Here is a 19,797-nt window from a genome sequence, read left to right as displayed (position 1 = left end):
AATATCTAGATCATAATATAGGTGTTCTCCTGTACAATGCAAAAGCCTAAGCTGTATTATTCCCCTTACCACCTTTATGCAAAGGACTCAAACTCTGACCTCAAAGGCAACTCTTGCAAAGACGTGACTCCATGCATCCACTTCTTCTACCTATAATGCAATACAGCAAGCCACACAGAACAATAAGATATGGGGGGACAGAAGGCAGTTAGACAACAAAAAGACCAAGATCTGTTCACCTAAATCCAGCAACAGTACAGAGATAAACACAAGGTGCAAAGCAAACAAAAACAGCATAGGGAATGACTGTGGCACAGAGCTGTTTAGATAACAGAGGAGAATACAGCTAAACAATAGTACTCCATATTACCATTCCAGCAATGTACAAAATAATTGAATTTGAACTCTTACACCTCTTCAGAGGATTAACAGTTAAATGTGAAGTGCATACAACTTTCCAGACACAAATGCACACACCTGTCTTACTGTAACTAGTGTCTGAGGATGTCAGGAATCCCTGTGACCTGCTGTTAGTGACAAATGCTTCTGTCTGTGACATGAATCACTTGGCCTTGAGGATTAGCTTTATGTCCCTGTTGAATACAGCATCTTTACTACAATTCCATCACATGGATGACCAAACCACAGAGGCACCACTGCAAAAAGAAGCCGTAAAGGATGTATTATGGGGTAGTAACAGAAGGATAATCACTGATGCTGAGAATCAAGGACAAGTGATGAACACTGCTGCCATGCCAAAGTGGACATAATACAAATCAATCTACGAATCATCTGTAATCCAATGATGAGATGAAGACATAAATTACTCATCACTCATTAGACCTATCATAGAGTACAACGCTCCATTTGGGATGTACCTTACAAGACACCTGCAACAGCTGGAAAGACCACAGAAGTACCTCACCAAGAGGATTACTGGCCTCAAACAGATGCCCTATGCAGCCCCACTGAAGAAACTCCAGCTGTACTCGGTTGCATACCGCCTACTCAGAGGTGATCTCTGCCTGACATAAAAGGCCATGTCCAACCCAGAATTGATGGACAAGCTCCACCTATAAAAAACAAATCCCCGAGAGCCACACGCTCTAGGGATCTAAACCTCACCATAACGATAAATAGGACTTGCTGGAGGGATAGATTCCTGTCCTAGAGACTCCCTATATTTGGAACAGGATTCCAATCTACATTAGGCAGAGCCCCTCACTAACACTCTTCAAGAAAAACCTTTACGAGTGGATGGGAAAAAGAAAATTTATCCCGGGAATCACTGCAGTGGCTCTGCAGGACACAGGCACAGGGAACTAATCTAAGGGGGCGGTGAAAGCCAACACATTCGTGCTAGGCTTACATATGCCCTCAGACAGATAGCCTAGTACTTACCTATGAAGCTATTAGTTATTCCTGTTGATCTTCGTACAATGATTGTCTGAGGTGAAGACATAAAACTTTGATGTCACTGAACTAAACCAAAATGCATAGTGAACTCAAAGGGAAAACAACTGGAAATGGTCAACACCACGAGACATGTGGGGATACTGCAGACAGATAAGTTACTAACTGTGAAAAGGAAGTGGCAAGTCTGCTAAGCCACTCCAGTCAGGTATTCTTACAGCTGTGTTTGCCCCATGACCACTACAAATCTAAGCAGCATATGAATGTATGACTGCAGTATACTTATGGGCGCCTCGTTTCTTTCAAACAAAATGCACGACAGTGGTTTGACATCAGCTTATCTGTTACTATCCAATCCTCATTAGTCAGTATGAACCATTCCACAATTTTTTCAACTTCTCAAATGTTGAGGCATCTGTATATTATTGATATACATTTTCGTTTATCTGAGTATCTAACTGCATGTTAGAAGTAGACACTCACCTGCTGGTTACAGCGGAATGTGTACATGTGATAGAGTACTGGGATACGTTTCTCCTCCATTTCTGGGTTCAGGATGTTGCAAGGCACCTTTAACTCCTTTACCATCAAATCCAGCAGGTGAGTCCCTAGATGAACCACCAGGACAGAAGGCCATGGCGAGTCCTCATTGATCAGAGATGGTCCACTGCTCATTTCTGCCTCCAGGTTTGTCCAGTACTCCCGAGGCAAGAAGTTATTCAACTATTATCAAAAAAAAAAAAAGCATTCACCACTGTTAACAAAAGCAGGCAATCTTAATCTCAATCACAGAACAAGTGCATAGTGAGATATCCCAAGATGAATTCTAATAATGCTATGACTAACTACAGAGCAGCACTAAGGGGGTGTCCTTGTCAATTAACAGCTCAGAATTTATTTTCTACCTTTCTAACATTAACTGGTAACTGGTTAAGCCCACAAAGTATACAAGCCTTTTACAAAGACAGCCAACTCTGACAATGTACAGGGATAAAGCCATGGCTACAGGCCTGATGTCCTGAGTTCAGCTGGGCGCTGGCAGAGGAGTTGGCGTGTCCATCTTGTAGAGATGGTAGAGTGGGAATGGGCAGCATGCCTTGGAGGTGGGTATTAGGCCTACCAATTCACTACCTAGTGGCAGCCTAAAACATGGGAAAGAGGTACCTTGCACGAATATAGAGAAGGGCACTGTGGGTCTCTCTGCTGACATGGCTCATACTTCCCCACAGGGGTGGGATTATGCCATAACAAAACTAAGTTCCTTCCATTGCTGAGATGCTCACAAATGCATAAAGCACTTTCATGCCTGTCTAAATGACCCCCCCCCCCCCACTCTCAACTTGATCACTGATAAAATTCTCAGGTAATGAAACAAATGGATTGTGTCTAACTGGGAGGAAACCTGATTATTTGTATGCATTTGGTCATACATATTTAATTTAAAAAAAAAAAACATGTTTGAGATGACCAGAAAGCAGTCAAGTTACAAAATGGCTTACCTACAGTTGTAAAGTATGAACATTTCATAAAAATAAGCCTTGTTTCAAGGAATAGAATGATGGAACCCTTAACGTGACTCAGATGACAAGGGGTTCAATTAGTGTCCCTATTACTGGAGACGCCAGGCCGGGAAGGAGCAATATGAAGGACCCTGGTTCAACTGCCTACTCTAGGGTGTAAGAAGGGTAGCATGCAATTGTGGGAACATGAGTGTCAGTGTAACTTCTCTGATGAAAACTTTGAAACCACTGCTTAAGCATCTTTGGAGAGGCCGAGCTGTTTTGAGAATATCTCTTACAGAAGTGAGGAGATGGCTTCACCTCTTCACCTGTCAGCCCACTAAATTGACCCCCCCCCCGGTAATATGCCAAGTGCATGGGGGGGGGGGGTTAAAGCCAGCAAGAATAAAAAAGTTGAACCCACCCATCGTGGCTGCAAGAATGTTGGCCTCTCTCTGCTGATGGGAGAATAACTGGGTCTACTGGTCAGGAGGGAATGATGATAATGATCATCATCAGGTAGCAGGGGCAAAAAAAATCAGAGGGAGAGGATATTTCACAAGAATATGCAAACAGTGCCACTAGAAGACTGCTTGTGCACACAAGCCACTGTAATAATGCAATTAACTTCTTATAAACAGCCTCAGCTTTAAAACCTCCTCCACTGATTAACTTCTGGCTTGAGATTTGCTACCTTTCACAGGTCAATGTCAATAGTTTATCAGGGGTGTTTCATGTCTTCAACACCTTCTCAGTGAATTAGTAGCAGCAATTCATCTCTGTCTTGAAACAATCCCCCTCAAATGCCAAACTATTGTCATTCTCCAGTTATTTTCACATCAACCACACCAAATTATATGCAATCTTGACTACAGACATATTCTCCTTTCCTTTCCTTTCTTATCACAGGCTGACTTTTTAAGAAACAATCCCATGTCACACAGGTTTGACATATGCACTAAGTTTATCTGTAACATGTCACTTTTCACATTCATGTTACAACAAAAGCAGACTGCCATTCCTAACTGCAAAATGTGCACTCCTTTTAAGAAATGTCTGAAAGTCTGTCCCCTGAGGTTTCTAATACTCACAGAGAGATGAGTAACTTATCCAATGGTTAGATGGAATTATTCAACAGCAAAAGTGTCTGCTTGATTTTACATTTGCTTGCTGTAGTTTTATTATATTTTGATACAGGATATGTTTAGATATATACTGCTAAATTCATGTACTAAGCATGGGCACCAGAACCACAGGGCAGGGAGTGAGAGCCCCCTCACTTTCAACAAGCTGCCCAATATGCCCTGAAACTGCAGTCGGAGTAACGATTACACTGAAACATTTGCTTTGGCATATCCTAAGTGATAGCAAGTGCAGGCAGTCAGAAAAAGATGCTTTAAGTGATAAATCATCTTTTTCTGGCTGCCCAGCTTGCAGTTACAATGCAAATGCCTACGTGAATATTTATGAGGCATACTAATCAACTTCTTTTGTCAAGAATTTTGTATAAATCCAAAAATAACAGGGAAATGAAGGCTAAAAATCAGGGACAATTTTAAACATTACTTATTCATTTAAAAATTTAATCGAACAGGTTTGCATCAACATGAAACTTTAATGTCTGGTATTGGTGACTGTAATCCTCTGCATAACTCACAACTTCTGCATAATAATTCTGGACAAGCCAAAAACAATGGGAGGATAAAGGGCCGAAATCAGCAACAGATTTTTAATATTGCTCTTCTAAACTTAGAAAGCTGCTAGAACAAGTTATACATTACCATGCATTTTTGAAGGATATGAAGTCTCAGACTTAAATGTCTCATTATTTAATTAGCACAATTCTTCAGTGGCTTGCAGGAGATTAGAAATTTTATGACTAACAGACCAAACATATGAGACAATAAACTGGACATTCTGCTAAATTCTAGAGAGTTGAGGGCTATGATCCTGAGAGATTTACCAAAAAATCAAACAGTTTATGAGGGACAGGGCCAATATATGAGGTAAAATCAAGAATGTTCTTCAAAATTCTGAACAGTTTATTTAATGATTAATTGATTGCTGTTTGTCTAACAGGTAAGCGGGCTGGGCTGGTTTACTGACCCTTTTCAGCCACAACCTGAGATCAACAGAGGTAAAGATAATAATTTACAAAAGTGCAAGTCATTACATTCACGTACATACTTCGTACAGTTGAGAGGTATGTTAATGTTTAATTTCCATAAACTGGCACAGACCTGCATGTTTATTGCCTTTCATCCACTGAGTACCAGGAGAGATTTTGGCTCTCCTGTCTAATAACCTCTTTTAGGCAGTATTTCCCACACATGTACATTTCACGGGAGCTAGACTGACTTCCAATTTAGTAATCATTTTGCTGTATTTAATTATTCATTCATTCTCTTACACCCACTTTATGCTAATCAGAATCATTATGGGGGTAGACAGAGATTCCCTGACAAGCTATGGGAGCATGCCACATAAACCATTCAGATTCATAGATATTCCAATACTAATAAATCATACGAGGATTCACATCTTTATTTGATTTATTTTATTTAACATTTGTTTACTGGGAAAGTCCGACTGGGACAGAGCCCATTTTCAGCAGAGACATGGGGAGAAATGCTTTGGATGCATGTCTTTGGAATGTGGGAGAAAACCGGAGCACCTGGAGGAAACTCAGACAAATGCAGGGAGGACATGCAGACTCCACACAGAAGGCATCCCAGCCGAGAATTGAATTGGAGAACCTCTTGCTGTGAGGTGACAACGCTAACTGCTGCACTACTGTGTTACCCATGTTGCCCTCTCCTTTATCCAAGAGGGCCATCCAGTAAAACCCACAGTAAATTTGTGGATACCCATCCAGTCACTAGTTTATGTTTAGAGTAAGCTAGTGAAATGCACTACTTAAATATGTAGGGAAATTTTATTCCAAAGGTTTGAGAGTTGCTTGCCTTATAAGCATGCCTCTCCACTGTGCAGTATTTATCTGTTAGTGGAGATTTAGGTCTCTGGTTCTAGTACTTGTGGAGATATTTGACTTACAGAGAAACAGGTGGGCTAGGACAGATGGATTTCTTACTGGGCAGTACAAGCAAGACAGATCTCCTCTCAAAAGTCTGTAAGACAATGAATACAGGGATACAGCCTTCAGCATATCTTCGTAGCTCGGAGACTTTAGGCTTGTGATTTTTTTCTTTAGGAACCTTTGGGGTCTTACTAATTGTTTGATATGATTAATGAGATACACACCAAAGGGGGTAATTGTGCTCAATCACTGTCCTGATCTTTGCTGAGTATAAGGGAATGATTACTTCGTTAGAACCATGATAACATTCCTTTGGCAATTGGGTTGGCTAAATACAAATATTTCATGAAACCATCATCACATAATGCTCAAAGGAGAGGGCGCCATTAGCCCAAGTGGAAATCTTCATTTTGTAGTGTTGTGCTTGCTACGCAGTATGATGAGAGGAGGGGTTGTCTACCAAAACTTATACAACACTTTTTGGCATTTAGTTAAAACTAATTTTTAGTACAACAAGGGTTTATTTGTCATATGGTGACTTAATCTCCAGTTTGCAGTCATTTGCAAACTTTGTTAGCCAGAGTTCTTGGCTCTCCACTTGGAGATCTGAAAAGTAAATACCAAAAAGGAGAGGTCCTAGCACAAAGCCCTGAGGGGATGTTCATACTCACTAATGAGGCGTCTGCAGCTCACACTGTGTGGGCTCTGTCTTTCAGCCAGTTTGCTATCCATCTTACCACATATGGGTCTACTTTAAAGCAATTAGCTTTTGTATGATGCCTGCATGGGGAATGGTGTTGAAGGGCTTTGCCAGACCAAGATATACCCACAGTGCACTGGATGGCAATCTTCTTTAGTCTCTGTAACCCTTTTGAAAAAGTTTACCAGGTTAAACAGACAGGATCTACCCTTCACAAGGCCAAATTGGTGGGGGATCAAGTCAAGTTACTGTTTATGATGTTAGTTATAATACACCAGTTTTGCAGATAAGGCTCTTAAGCTTGATAGGACTTAACCTACCCAGGTTATATGTAAGACCACCCTTATGGAAAGGCATCACCACTACAGCGCATCATTCATCCGAGACAAAGCCAGTGGTTAAACATAAGTTAAACAGCTTGAGGAGTGCGTCTACAAGGGCATGTTTAACACTATTATACAACCAGGTATAGAACATGTAGTAATAAATAAAGATACAATCAAAAAGATTGTTGTATACCAGAAATCTGACAAAACCAAACATCCTGCATATTATTTTTCTTAATCTAGTCAGTGTTATAAAATGTTTTATGGGGAGTAACAAACCTTGTTGACAGACTGTGTGATGTACTTAAATGGGGCAATCCCTGGCAGTGCCGCATATTTCACCTCTGGCCTTTGGTGAAATGAAACCCTAAGAAAAGAACTCCATGGACCCCCCACTGCCATTGTCACCCCACGTACCCCCAGTGTGCTCCCAACTCTGCCTCCATTCTGGTCTTGCGACACCATTCAGAATACTTTTTTTTCTCATACTTTGTTTTACTTTTCAGATGTTTCCTGCATTGTTTCAATATATCCTAAATGGCCAAGATTATGCCATAATAAATTAGGATGAAATAATCAAATGAAGTCAGAGGTCTTTATTCTCTAACTTTTGAATATATGGTGCCTGGATCACATACCATATTGCCCTTTTAGATAAATAAGTATCCCTTAAGCCTACCACACCCTGAACCTTCAGCAGCTTCCGGCACCCCTAGCACTAAGTCTGTTTTGGCTTTGGTCATGACAGAAAAGCATCCTATGGCCAGACTACTCACCTAATTAATAAACATACAAAAATAAAATAAATATGACAAATCAAAATAATAATGACGCATGGAGCCAAAGCTTTAGGATATTCAGTTCAATGGCTGCTGTGCATTCCCATCCCCACCTTCACATTGTACTGACATTCCTTAATGGTACTAATATAAAGACAAATTAAGTGTGGTACAGCATAAGAAAACAACCTAAAAATCAATGATACAGAAAGTAATGCAGTGAAATACAAATCATCCAGATGTACTTCACACAATGCTGCAGCTCAACAATGCGATAAAGAGAAGAGTTGTTGTCTCCCAGGTATCACACATTTTCCATGGCTTGAACCCACACCAATGAGAGAAACATCACACCTGTAGCTGAAGCTTCTGTCATCTGCATACTGGCTGAAACTATACTTAAAACTTGGCAGTGGACACAATAAGACCATCTCACTTACTTCTATGCTGTCTGTTAGCAGCTTAGCATAAGACGAATAAATTGTCATTATTTTGTTCACCATCTGTGTTTTAACTTTCTTGCGGATACAGTACTTGTTGTTAATTTTTGTTCCTATTTCTCTGGCCATGACCAACAATGACTCCCCATTTGGTGGTATTGAAGTGAGGCTCTGAAAAGAAAGCATATGATGAGCCAAATGGCATTTTTTTCCTTTTTGTGAGACCTCAAGACAAAACATTCTTAGCATTACCAACTAAAGCAATATACAGCACTCATGGACACAATAAATAGAGCATCAGAACATCTTCCATGCTAGCTGCTGCCTCACAGCCACCAAACATTTGAAAATGATGCCTTATTGTGCCAAGAAAAGTCTGAAACAAAGATACAACTGTGAAGCTATCAAGGCCACATTGAATACAGGCTGAGATTTAGCAAGTGCTACTACCAGCAGTAAGCCCTAACACAGACAGAAAACTGCTGTCTGTTACCCTTTCTGATTCAGAAAAATGCCTACTGCAGTGATTCCACATGTTCAGGAGAATCACTGCATTGGACTGTCTCCTTACTAAATGATAAGGCATTTTGGGGGTGAGACCAATGCTAATTAGCAATGTGCTCTCCACCAGAAATGCCTCAGTTTAAGGTGATTATGTTATGCAGGCAAGTGATTTATGGAATCTCTCAGCTGTGTATGGTTGGCTGTGCTAATGAACATGGCCAGAATGACGAATTCCTCCACTATAGTCAAAGGGGAAAGCACATAAAAGGTAAGCTCAGGAAAATATCTATGGAGAGGTAGTGATCATGTGTGTGTGTGTGTGTGTGTGTGTGTGTGTGTGTGTGTGTGCGCGCTTGCGTGTCTGCATGCATTTGTGTAGCTTTAAAGGTATAAGTGGTCTCAGGTGAGAGAGTGAACATGTGACTACCTGGGTGGTTGCAATGGGGGGTAGTTATGGGATCATTAGAGTAGGGGGATGGGCACGCACACGTGTGTGTGTGAAAGAGAGAATGTGAGAGTGAGTGCATCTGTACGCGAGTGTGTGGATGTGCACACTTGGGGGGGGATGAATACCATGCTGTCATACCTTTCAACTCTGCCAAGACTAACAAGAAAAGGCTATAATACTTGGGGGAGGGGGGATGGGAGGAAGGGGGCACTAGACATCATGGACACTTTTTAAACATTACCCTATGTGGCTTAAAAAGGTAACAGAAAAAGAAGTTATGTACCTACCATAACGTTCCATGTTAGTTGTCTTCTTCTCGCCTTCTTTCTTGCTGGTTGGGTTCGGAGCCACTCGGCCATCTTCAAAAGCTCGAGAGCTGTTTACTGGCTTGAGGCCATCCTATATCCCATGATGCCTGGCGCTAGATACCCAGATCTCGTTTGGCAAGTCTAACTGCAGACATACTAAGTAAAGAATCCTATCCTAGAATGCATAAATCCTACCAGAGAGGCTACTAGGCAGAAAGGAATAGCCAGAGAAGACTCAGCCAGTGAAAAACCATAAGGAACTCTTCTCGGTCCACTAGGATAGGGGGATGGAGGGTGGGACGCAAGAAAGAAAGCGAGAAGAAGACAACTAACATAGAACGTTATGGTAGGTACATAACTTCTTTATGTTAAGTTGTCTATCTCGTCTTCATTCTTGCTGGTTGGGACAGCGTCCCTAGCACCTAAAATCCTGGGTGGCTCATCGGAACAAACTCTTCAGAACAGTGGAACCAAAATCAGCTCTGCTCCTGGAAACCACATCCAACTTATAATGCAAAATGAAAGTATGTGGGTTTGCCCACATAGCCGCAGCACAAATAGATTCCATGGGCAACCTCGCCTGAAAGGCCACAGAAGTAGCTAAAGCTCTGGTGGAGTGACCTTTTGGTTTAACTGGCAATTCATTATTCCTCAGTTGATAGATAAATGTGATGATAGTAGTCAATCACCTGGATAAGGTTACTTTGGAGACTGGAAGACCTTGTTTACCCTCAGCATAAGACAGGAAAAGTTGGTCCGATTTTCTGATGTCCTTAGTTCTATAAAAGTGTAGCGCTGCCTGTGAACATCTAACTGATGCAATTTATATTCCGCCCTGTTGGAGTGGTTAGGAAAAAACAGTGGAAGGTCTATGGACTGATTCAAGTTATTCTCTGAAGAGACCTTAGGAAGGAAGGAAGGATTAGTCCTGAGAACAACCCTGTCATTGTGGAACACTAGGTACGGAGGACGGATACAAAGAGCCTGAAGTTCTGAAACTCTTCTGGCTGAAGTAATAGCTACCAGAAAAAGGGTTTTCCAAGATAAAAACTTCAAGGAACAAGAAATGTTCGAAAGGGGGCAAAATTAGAGAAGCTAAAATCAAATTTAGATCCCACGGAGGTGGAGGATCTCTCATTGGGGGACTGAGCAGAGTGGTCCCTTTGAGAAAAGCTTTACATAGTTTATGAGACATGATATTATTTTCCGACAGGCCAATGTAAAAATTTGAAATTGCAGCTAACTGAACTCTAATTGTAGCGGAAGCAGACCCAGCATGAAAAAGGTCTGCAAGAAATTCCAAAATGTGCTGTACAAGGGCTGAAAATGGGTCTATACTCTTAGCCTCTGCCCAGGAAGAAAAACGCTTCCACTTACTAGTGCAAGTTTTTTTAGTTGTAGACTTGTGCGATGATAAAATAATTTTGCGCACAGAGGGGGAGATATCTGGAAGCCTGGCTAAAGTTGGAAGTGGAGCAACCAAGCAGTGAGCTGGAGAGATGGTAGGTATTTGTGCAGCCCGCCTGATTGATGGATCAGAAGGTCTGGAACTGGGTCCAGATTCCAAGGCTGCTCGAGAAGATGACGATGCAGGAACGGGAACCATATTTGTCAAGGCCAGTAAGGAGCAATGAGGATCATTTTGCAGCCCAAAACGGTAGCTTTCTGTATTAGCTTCGGGATTAGGGGAAACGGAGGGAATGCATAAAGAAGTCCCTGAGGCCAATCGTGGAAAGAGCGTCTCTGGGGGAATGTCCGGGAAGTGGAAGGCGAGAGAAGAAATTGTTGCACTTGCTGTAGAAGGGAGTTGCAAAAAGGTTGCAGCAAGGTTGGCCCCATTTGCGGAAGATTTGGTCCGCAACTACCTGATTCAGAGACCACTCGTGAGGCATGAGAATTGCTCTGCTCAGCCTGTCTGCTATGACATTGGACCTCCCATGGATGTGCATTGCGATCAGAAACTGTTGGGAAGAGATCGCCCACTGTCAGAGTCTGAGTCCTTCTCGACATAGGGGGTAGGACCTGGTTCCGCCCTGCTTGCTGATGTGCCACACTACTGACATATTGTCTGTTTGAATTGCAATGGTCCAGGTAGGAAGAGAATCCTGAAGAGCTTGCAATGCTAAGAGCACGGCCCTCATCTCCAAGACGTTTATATGCGGATGGTACTCGTGAGGTTGCCAGGTGCCTTGGACTGTTCTGCCCTGATAATGCCCCCCCCCCACACCCGATCAGGGAGGCATCTGTGGTCACCGTAGCAACTGGAGGGGGGAGTACAAATGGTCTGCCCCGGGGCACTGATGTGGAGACCATCCACCACGCAAGGTGCTTTTTGCATGCTTCTGTGATCATGATAATGTGAGACATGGGAAGCTTCTGTGATCATGATAATGTGAGACATGGGAAGCTGCTGGAAGGAACACTGGGGGAAAAGAAGCCACTGGAGAATTCTCATGTGAAAACAAGCCAGAGTAACGAGTATGATCACTGCTGCCATGAGACCCAGAGATTGGAGGTCAAACCTGGCTTGAATTCTTTTGCATGCTAATAAAACCTTCACATGTTGGCAAATCGCTAATACCCTGTCTGGTGGAAGGCTCGCTGACATGTCTTTTGTATTTAAAGTTGCGCCTATAAAGGTGACAGACTGACAGGGCGACAATGCAGACTTTTCAAAATTTATTGTGACACCTAGTCTGGAGCAAGTCTCGATAGTGTAGTCTCTAGCTCGCAGAAGGTGATGCCTGGTGGTAGAAGTGAGGAGCCAGTCATCTAAAAATGGAAACACCTGGAATCCTTGCCGTCTCAGGTGAGCGGCAACTACTGCCATACATTTGGTGAACACCTTGGGGGCTGTGGTGAGACCAAAGGGCAGAGCTCTGAACTGATAATGGCTGGCTCCCAGCCGGAAGCGAAGGAATCTTCTGGAGCGTCTGTCCATTTTGATGTGATAGTATGCATCCTGAAGATCTATAGAGCACATCTAATTGTCCTGACCCAGAAAGGGTAAAATGGACTGTAGCGTGACCATCCGAAACTTTGTTCTTTGTACAGACCTGTTCAGTCTGCTGAGATCCAGAATGGGTCTCCAGTCCCCTGTCTTATTTGGTACCAAAAAGAACCTTGAGTAAATTCCGGATCCTTGCTGGTCTGCTGGGACTTGCTGGATGGCCCTTTTTCTTGGCAGTTTTGAAACTTCTTGAACTGCTTGATCCCTTAGATTGGGTGGAACATCTGGAAGGGACTTGTTTAACCATAAGGGGGCGCGAAAAAAGGGAATTCTGTAGCCTCCGGATATAACAGACTGTACCCATTTGTCTTGGGTACAGCGATAATCTTCTCTTGACTGCCTCCATAGGTGGGAAGCCGGGCAACCCTTCAGGGAGAAGAATTCTCTGATGCCCTGGTTTTGCGGACCCCCTCTGCCACGAGGGCGGCGTCTATTATTGTTCCCGCCTCTGCCCCTGGATGGGAACTCACCACGTGTGTCCGGCAAGGCTCCCTGGGATTTCCGGAACCACATCTTTCCACTCTTCTGACCCTTGGGATATGGTCTGGAAGGAGTGGAAAATTGGACTCCCATGGCAGAGAGAGTCTTGCCTTCCTGCTCACACCTAGTAAGTGTGACCTTCACTTGTGATCCAAAAAGAGAGGAACCATCAAAGGGGGTGTTGGTGAAAGACGTGCTGAAAGGTTCTGCAAAATTACATAGCCGCATCCAAGCGTACCTCCTTAGGGCAATGCCTGTGCCTGCGGCTCTACTTGCACCATCGACTGCATAAGAAATGAGCCTCATGGAGGAGTTCACCACTGAATTAAGAGTCACCAGCTGGGAGGCTGCCTTAGCCTGGGCCCCCTCAGCTGATGGATCTTGGAGGGTATCTCCAAGCTCTTTAAGGAGATCCCTTTGAAGATGGGTAAAGTGGCACAAATAATTCAGAGACCTCATGGAAAAGGTCGCTGAAGAGAACATCCGCTTCCCATATCTGTCCAACGTCCTGGACTCTGTTAGGGGGATGGACAGATGAAGAAGTTTCTGCCAACTCCTTCTTTGTGGCCGCCGCTACCACCATGGCATCAACAGGGACACCTCTGGTCAAAAACTGTTTGTCCTGTGGTGCAGTTATGAATTTAGCGGGTCTTCAGGGGGTCGGTTCCAGTGTGTCTGGAGCTGAGCACGCCTTCCGAGCCGCCACGGACATCAGTGGGTCGAAAGGCGGAGACACCAGGAGGTGGAAGGTCGGGATCCAAACACATCCAGGAATACAGACTCATCCTCAGAAGGGCTTAGGGCAGTCCAGTTCCCCCTCTGCCTAAGCATCTCAAGGATGTCTGAGAAGGACACATCTTCAAAAGGGGATCTCGGGGACCCTTCCGAATCCTCTAAGTCGGTATCTGATGTGACAGACTCAGGGGAGTCAACATGCTTCCTCTTGCATTTCCTCTTACGAGGTGGCTCCTCTGAATGATCAGGAGAGGCCTCGGAAGAGAAAGATATACCCAAGGGGGTGCCCTGGAGCATTGGTTCCACACGCTTGGGGTCTGGAGGAGGGGCAGAGGCAGACGCAGGCACCATAGTGGGAGGAACCGAGGGGGATGATTGTGGGGCTGACTCAGGGGCCAGCACACTCCTCATGACTTCGAATGTGTCCCTGCTCGGATGCCGAGAAAGCTCCGGTTCCGAAGAGATCGGAATCTCTCTACGCCCCGAGGGGGATGGCTCCAAAGCCGATGTAGGAGCCGAGCTCACCTGCGCCGAAGCTCCGAGGGGGAGAATGGGGTCAGACGAGGGTCCGATGCCACTCGCCCCCCCTGAGCCGACAAGAGAGTCTCGGCACCCAGACCCCTACAAGGACGGTACCAAGGAAGTGATCGGAGCCGACGACGGAACTGAAGGAGAAGGTATCAGTGCCGACGGTTCCACGACTCGAACCCCAATGAACTCCGGCTCCGGCTCTGAGCTCAGGGGATGAGTCGGAAGAAGAATAACTGCAGACATGGGATGGAGCCTACACCTGATGAGGGGGGCTGGACAACATTTTGGCTAGGGCCTGCGATTTCAGCAGCCTAATGACCACTCTCTCCACATCGTGATCTGAAAGCCTTGAGGACCGAGAAGAGTGGGAGGACCGATGACTGTGCTCCGATTGGAGCAGAGGAGACCTCGGATCCGAGCGTATGGACTCCAAGGAGAGAGACCTAGATCTCTTTCGACTCCCCGAAGGCTCCGAAGTTTGTGTTGGAACTGAATGGAAGGCAGGCACATCGGTTCCTGCCGGAACCGAGGCAGAAGAAATAGCTTCACCAAACGGCGGCTCTGAACTGGGAGCCGAAGATTTAGGTGGCTTGGAGGACTTCATGGGCTGAGCCTTAGCCGGTGAATCCTGGGGCTTAAGTAAACCCCGTAGGATTAACTTATTTTTACGCTCCTGCAGGACTCTTGGGCTGAAAGCATGGCAAACCGAATAAGAGTCCTGCAGGTGCACAGTGCCCAGACAACAGACACAAGAAGTGTGACCATCTGTCAGAGACATCTTCTGACAGCATGAGTCACACTTCTTGAATCCGGACACTCTGGTATCTTTGGACATCCCTGAAAAAAAAGGAACACCAAGAACAATACACTACAAATAGCAGGTAATAACTATCACACACACACTAAGTTACTACACCCAAAAAACAGTAAAGAATATAGCAATAACCCACGCCTGGGTGTGGGTAATGCTGGATTTACCCACGGTTGGCGTGGTTTGGTCACGAGGGCGAGGCCCGAGTGGCCAAACAAAGCCAACTGTGGGTAAATCTAGCATTACCCACACCCAGAAGTGGGTTATTGCTATTATACAATGACATTATTTAAGAAAAAAATAATTACTTTTCTTAAATAATGGCATTGTATAATGCCTCCTTGCTGCCCTTCCGCAGCTGTCTGGTATTCTGCGGCAGTTCTCATGTACTGCGCATGCATATGCCTACGCAGTACATCAGAGCTGTGGGCAAAAGCAACGGAGAAAGCAAGATCTCCGTTGCTTTTACTGTTTGCTATATTAAATGGGTTTAAAATAGCGAGACAGCTTTAAGAAAAGCATTAAAGATACTCCGTTGCTTATTTTAAAGCTGTCTTGCTATGTTAAACCCATTTAACATAGTGAGACAGTTTTGAAAAAAGCAACGGAGAAAGCAAGATCTCCGTTGCTTTTTACAAACTGTTTCGCTATGTTAAATGGGTTTAGCATAGCGAGACAGCTTTAAAATAAGCAACGGAGATCTCCGTTGCTTATTTTAAAGCTGTCTCGCTATGTTAAACCCATTTAACATAGTGAGACAGGTTTAAAAAAAAAGCAACAGAGAAAGCAAGATCTCCGTTGCTTTTTACACACTGTCTCGCTATGTTAAAGGAGTTTAATATAGCGAGACAGCTTTAAAAAAAAGCAACAGAGATCTCCGTTGCTTTTTTTAAACCTGTCTCGCTATGTTAAACTCCTTTAACATAGCGAGACAGTGTTTTAAAAAAGACTTATACTAATGGAAAAAGTCTGGGCGACTGGACCTTTTTCCATTAGTATAAGTCGATTTACAATGTGCACACTGTCCAATCAGCGTGCACGTTTTGGAATATTAATGGGGGGTCATGGCATAAATACAAATAATTAACAGAAATATCTTGGCTGCTCAAACAACTTCCCAAATAAAACCAATAAGTAAATGAAAACAGTTAGGGAAGTATAAGGAAGAGTATATAGATGTTGCCAAATTCAAACTGCACTTATAACAATGTTACAGTAGCATTAATAGTCAATTAAAAACAGTGCATTCCTTATATACTAGGCACCAGTGACATCATTTCCTTTCACTAGTCATTTAAAACCATTTAAAAAATATATGCGTATCTATTTACATAAAACATATAATACATATGCAGTAGTATCTCATTATTTCGTGGTTTTGTGTGTCAATAAAATTGGAAGATCTTTTCCAGCCTGCATTTGTCCTCGCTTTCGTGTTTTTTGCTTTGTTCATTATAAAAAGGTTACTTCGTTCTGAAAAACAGAATTATTGCATACTGAACAATTACTTGCAGACCAATATATATTAATATGTTAAAACATAAATATTATCTAGCTGCTAAGGATAGGCTAGGTTATAATACTATAAGCCAAATCCAATATTGACAGATAACATATTAATTATAATTAAATATGTTTATGGCCTGATGAAGCCTATGGGTGAAAGCGCTAGCCGCATGCATGATTTATAATAAAATCTTATTTTATTCATTATTTATTGCTTGAGTCTACGTTGGTATATCTTGGATCAGGATCGTTGGATTATACCGCTGGATTTTATAGCTGGTGAAGTGAAAACTGCCGTACTGAAAAGTTTTGTTTTACTTTTAAGGTTTGACTTGCCTATATATGCTGGTGTTTTAGCGTGTGCTGCATTGACTGTTAACGCTCCTGTTATAAGCGCAGTTTGAACTTGGCGCCATTTACATACTATGTGAGTATACAGTGGTATATTATGGATCGGTATCATTGGATTATATTGTTGGATTTTACAGCTGGTGAAGTGAAAACTGCTGGACTGAAAAGTTTTGGTTTTACTTTCAAGGTTTGACTTGCCTATATACGCTGGTGTTTTAGCGTGTGCTGCATTGACTATTAATGCTACTGTAACATTGTTATAAGTGCAGTTTGAACTTGGCGACATCTATATACTCTGCCTTATACTTCCCTGTTTTCATAAATACAAATAATATTCTATGCTGCCAACACCAATTAAATCTAACTAGGTAAACACTAAATACTTTTTTTTTTTTTTGAAAAGAGAAAAAAGTTTGCCTCAATTTAAATGGCTACCTAAGAGAAGTGAAGGGGGGGGGGGCTCTAACTAAAATGAGTTTCCTGAAGAGAAGTGGGAGGGATACAGGAAAGAAAATATAGATACAATGGAGGTATACTAAGAAAAGTTGTAACTACAACAAGCAATCTACACTAAAAACTCTAAAGTTTTTATCAAAAATACAGATAATATAATGAAAAAATACGACCTGAGCCAGTAAGACAACTTCGCAGCTGAAGCAGCAAACGAGATCTGGGTATCTAGTGCCAGGCATCATGGGATATAGGATGGCCTCGAGCCAGTAAACAGCTCTCGAGCTTTTGAAGATGGCCGAGTCGGAGCCGAGGATAGGCTCCGAACTCAACCAGCAAGAATGAAGGCGAGATAGACAACTTAACATCAATAGTTTTTTGTATCATAAAGCATTTTCTGAATAAGAAGAAGTATGAATTTCTAATGTCTGCCATTACTGACTGATTGTAATCATTTACAGTTTATGTCAGACAAGGGAAATATAAGATGCAAAATCAGGGACATTCTGTAAAACCAAGGTTAGTTTAAAGATACAAGGGTGAGCACATGCGTTTGACTGTAACAAGTGTGTGGGGAAGTGTCTGTGTCAATGATACGCATGAGCTGTGTGTGGTGATTACTGCAGCAAAGTGCTAATTTGCACTAGTGGTAACACTGTACAATAAAAAGGCAAGCAAATTAGCCAATAATGAGGTTTTTCCTCTCTGTGGCTGGTCATGTCTCTGAAATGCATTTTCTGCATTTGCATAAAGTGCCCTTTTTGGTAGCTGCAGTTTACATAAGCTTAGAAAAAATTATTTGAACAATTTTTAAGTACTACTATATTTTAGGAACCAAAATATTGGTTTACACGTTACACAAAAACTAACAACTAAACAAAACACCACTGTAAAGCTATGGGAGCCATGGCTAGCACTTGCTAAGAATAGGTGGTTCTCACTTTAAAAATACATTTTATTTAAAAAATCTTTGGTAAATGTACTTTTAAACAGAAAACTGCCTATTCTTAGAGATTGATAGTATTGGCCCCCACAGTGTCACTGTGGCTTTTTGTTTGGTTAGTACTATATTTTAATTAGAACTGTAAGAAATACAGCATAAGATATATGAACCCCTAAAATACTGCATAATTCCATCTTTATACTAGGCACTTGCTGGTCCACTACGGGTTACACCATCTGCTGACAGCCAGAAATGGACTCTCTAAAACTAGTAACAGCACACCCTTTCATAAGAGAGACTACAATGATTAGCTTCACTATCTATAGCATAAGTAATCCAAATGGTGCTAAGACAGGTAAATTCTACGGTGTGTGTGACAAGATGTGGGTATGAAAAATAGGTATAGGCTGACAATTACTGTGGCATTAATAAGGCGCAGAAGAAAAAAAATACATTTGTTATAGTGACAGTATGAAAAATCAGTGCACCAAAACTAGTCTTGCATTACTCTAATTCTCATTCCTGGGACACTTCATTCTTTAAAACCAACCTCACTCAGTTATCACAATCTGGAAGTTATCACTGTGCTTAACTAAAGGATGAGTAATTCAAAATATCAAAAAGCCAAAAGAAGAAGAAGAAGAATTCACTTGAGGCCAAAAAAAATCCACATCTCTGTTACACTAGAAGATTATACAGCAGCCTTTGCTTTTACTTTAACATGATCACATCAGGAAATTAAAATTAATTCTTTGCATTTTAGACAACCATAAGAATTAGACATGAAATGTATCATTCACGACTCCACAGACAGGCAGCAAACCAGACAGCTCAGTAACTCATCAGTTTTTAAAGCTTCAGAAGCATGACTATGTCACTCCTTCAAACAGTGTTTAGAATAGCTCCAATCAGCTAAAGATTCGCATTTTACTTAAGTATACAGGTCACTGCCTCTTTAGTAAAACCTTGCAGAAATTCATTTTCATGCAGGCACTAATTGTGTGTAAATATAAAGAATGCTATTTGTGCATCATGATGCTGAAGTAGTTAACACTACTGTATTTGAAGATTCAGCTTTTAAAAGCCGTGTGTGTGTGTGTGTTCTGGATATTCCAGTGCCCTCCTCTCTCCTCCTACAAACATGGCACCCTAGATGCTCTAAATTGAGAAGAGGCCAGCACCTTGACACATCTCTGAAGGAAATGGTGAATATGGACTAAAAATACATTTACTCAAAAAAGTAGGGATCCATTCCCTAATCCAAACAGACGTGACATCTGAATATATACCATACTGTAAACCCGCACTAATGCACTCAGCTTCGGGGTTGCTGCACCTTACTGTGAACCATTCAATGAACTATCACTTGGGTTTGCCACCCAAAATTGTGAGTTGCACACAGAAACTTTGTAAACTGGATGGGATTAAAATGGGACATGGCAAAATAGCTAGAGACAACAGATTGTTAATTAATATAATAATAATAATAAGGGGACAAATCAGAAGTCAAGAAAGGTTGATTTTCA

The 19,797-nt window shown here is 42.4% G+C and overlaps 1 protein-coding gene across 1 annotated transcript in view; it reads right to left on the bottom strand.

The window, feature by feature from the left end:
- Positions 1-19,797, bottom strand: part of POLRMT (RNA polymerase mitochondrial) — a 1,430,506-nt gene that overhangs the window by 811,421 nt on the left and 599,288 nt on the right. The window contains exons 8-9 of the mRNA XM_044053892.1: positions 8,195-8,365; positions 1,897-2,136 (exon numbers count right to left, since the gene is read on the bottom strand). Coding sequence (XP_043909827.1) covers positions 1,897-2,136; positions 8,195-8,365 — 411 coding nt within the window. The remainder of the gene's footprint in view (positions 1-1,896; positions 2,137-8,194; positions 8,366-19,797) is intronic.

Source organism: Protopterus annectens, chromosome 13.part0, assembly GCF_019279795.1.
Source record: "Protopterus annectens isolate FY-2018-M chromosome 13.part0, PAN1.0, whole genome shotgun sequence".
Lineage (NCBI taxonomy): Eukaryota > Metazoa > Chordata > Ceratodontiformes > Protopteridae > Protopterus > Protopterus annectens.
This window is presented reverse-complemented; position numbering and strand designations above follow the sequence as displayed.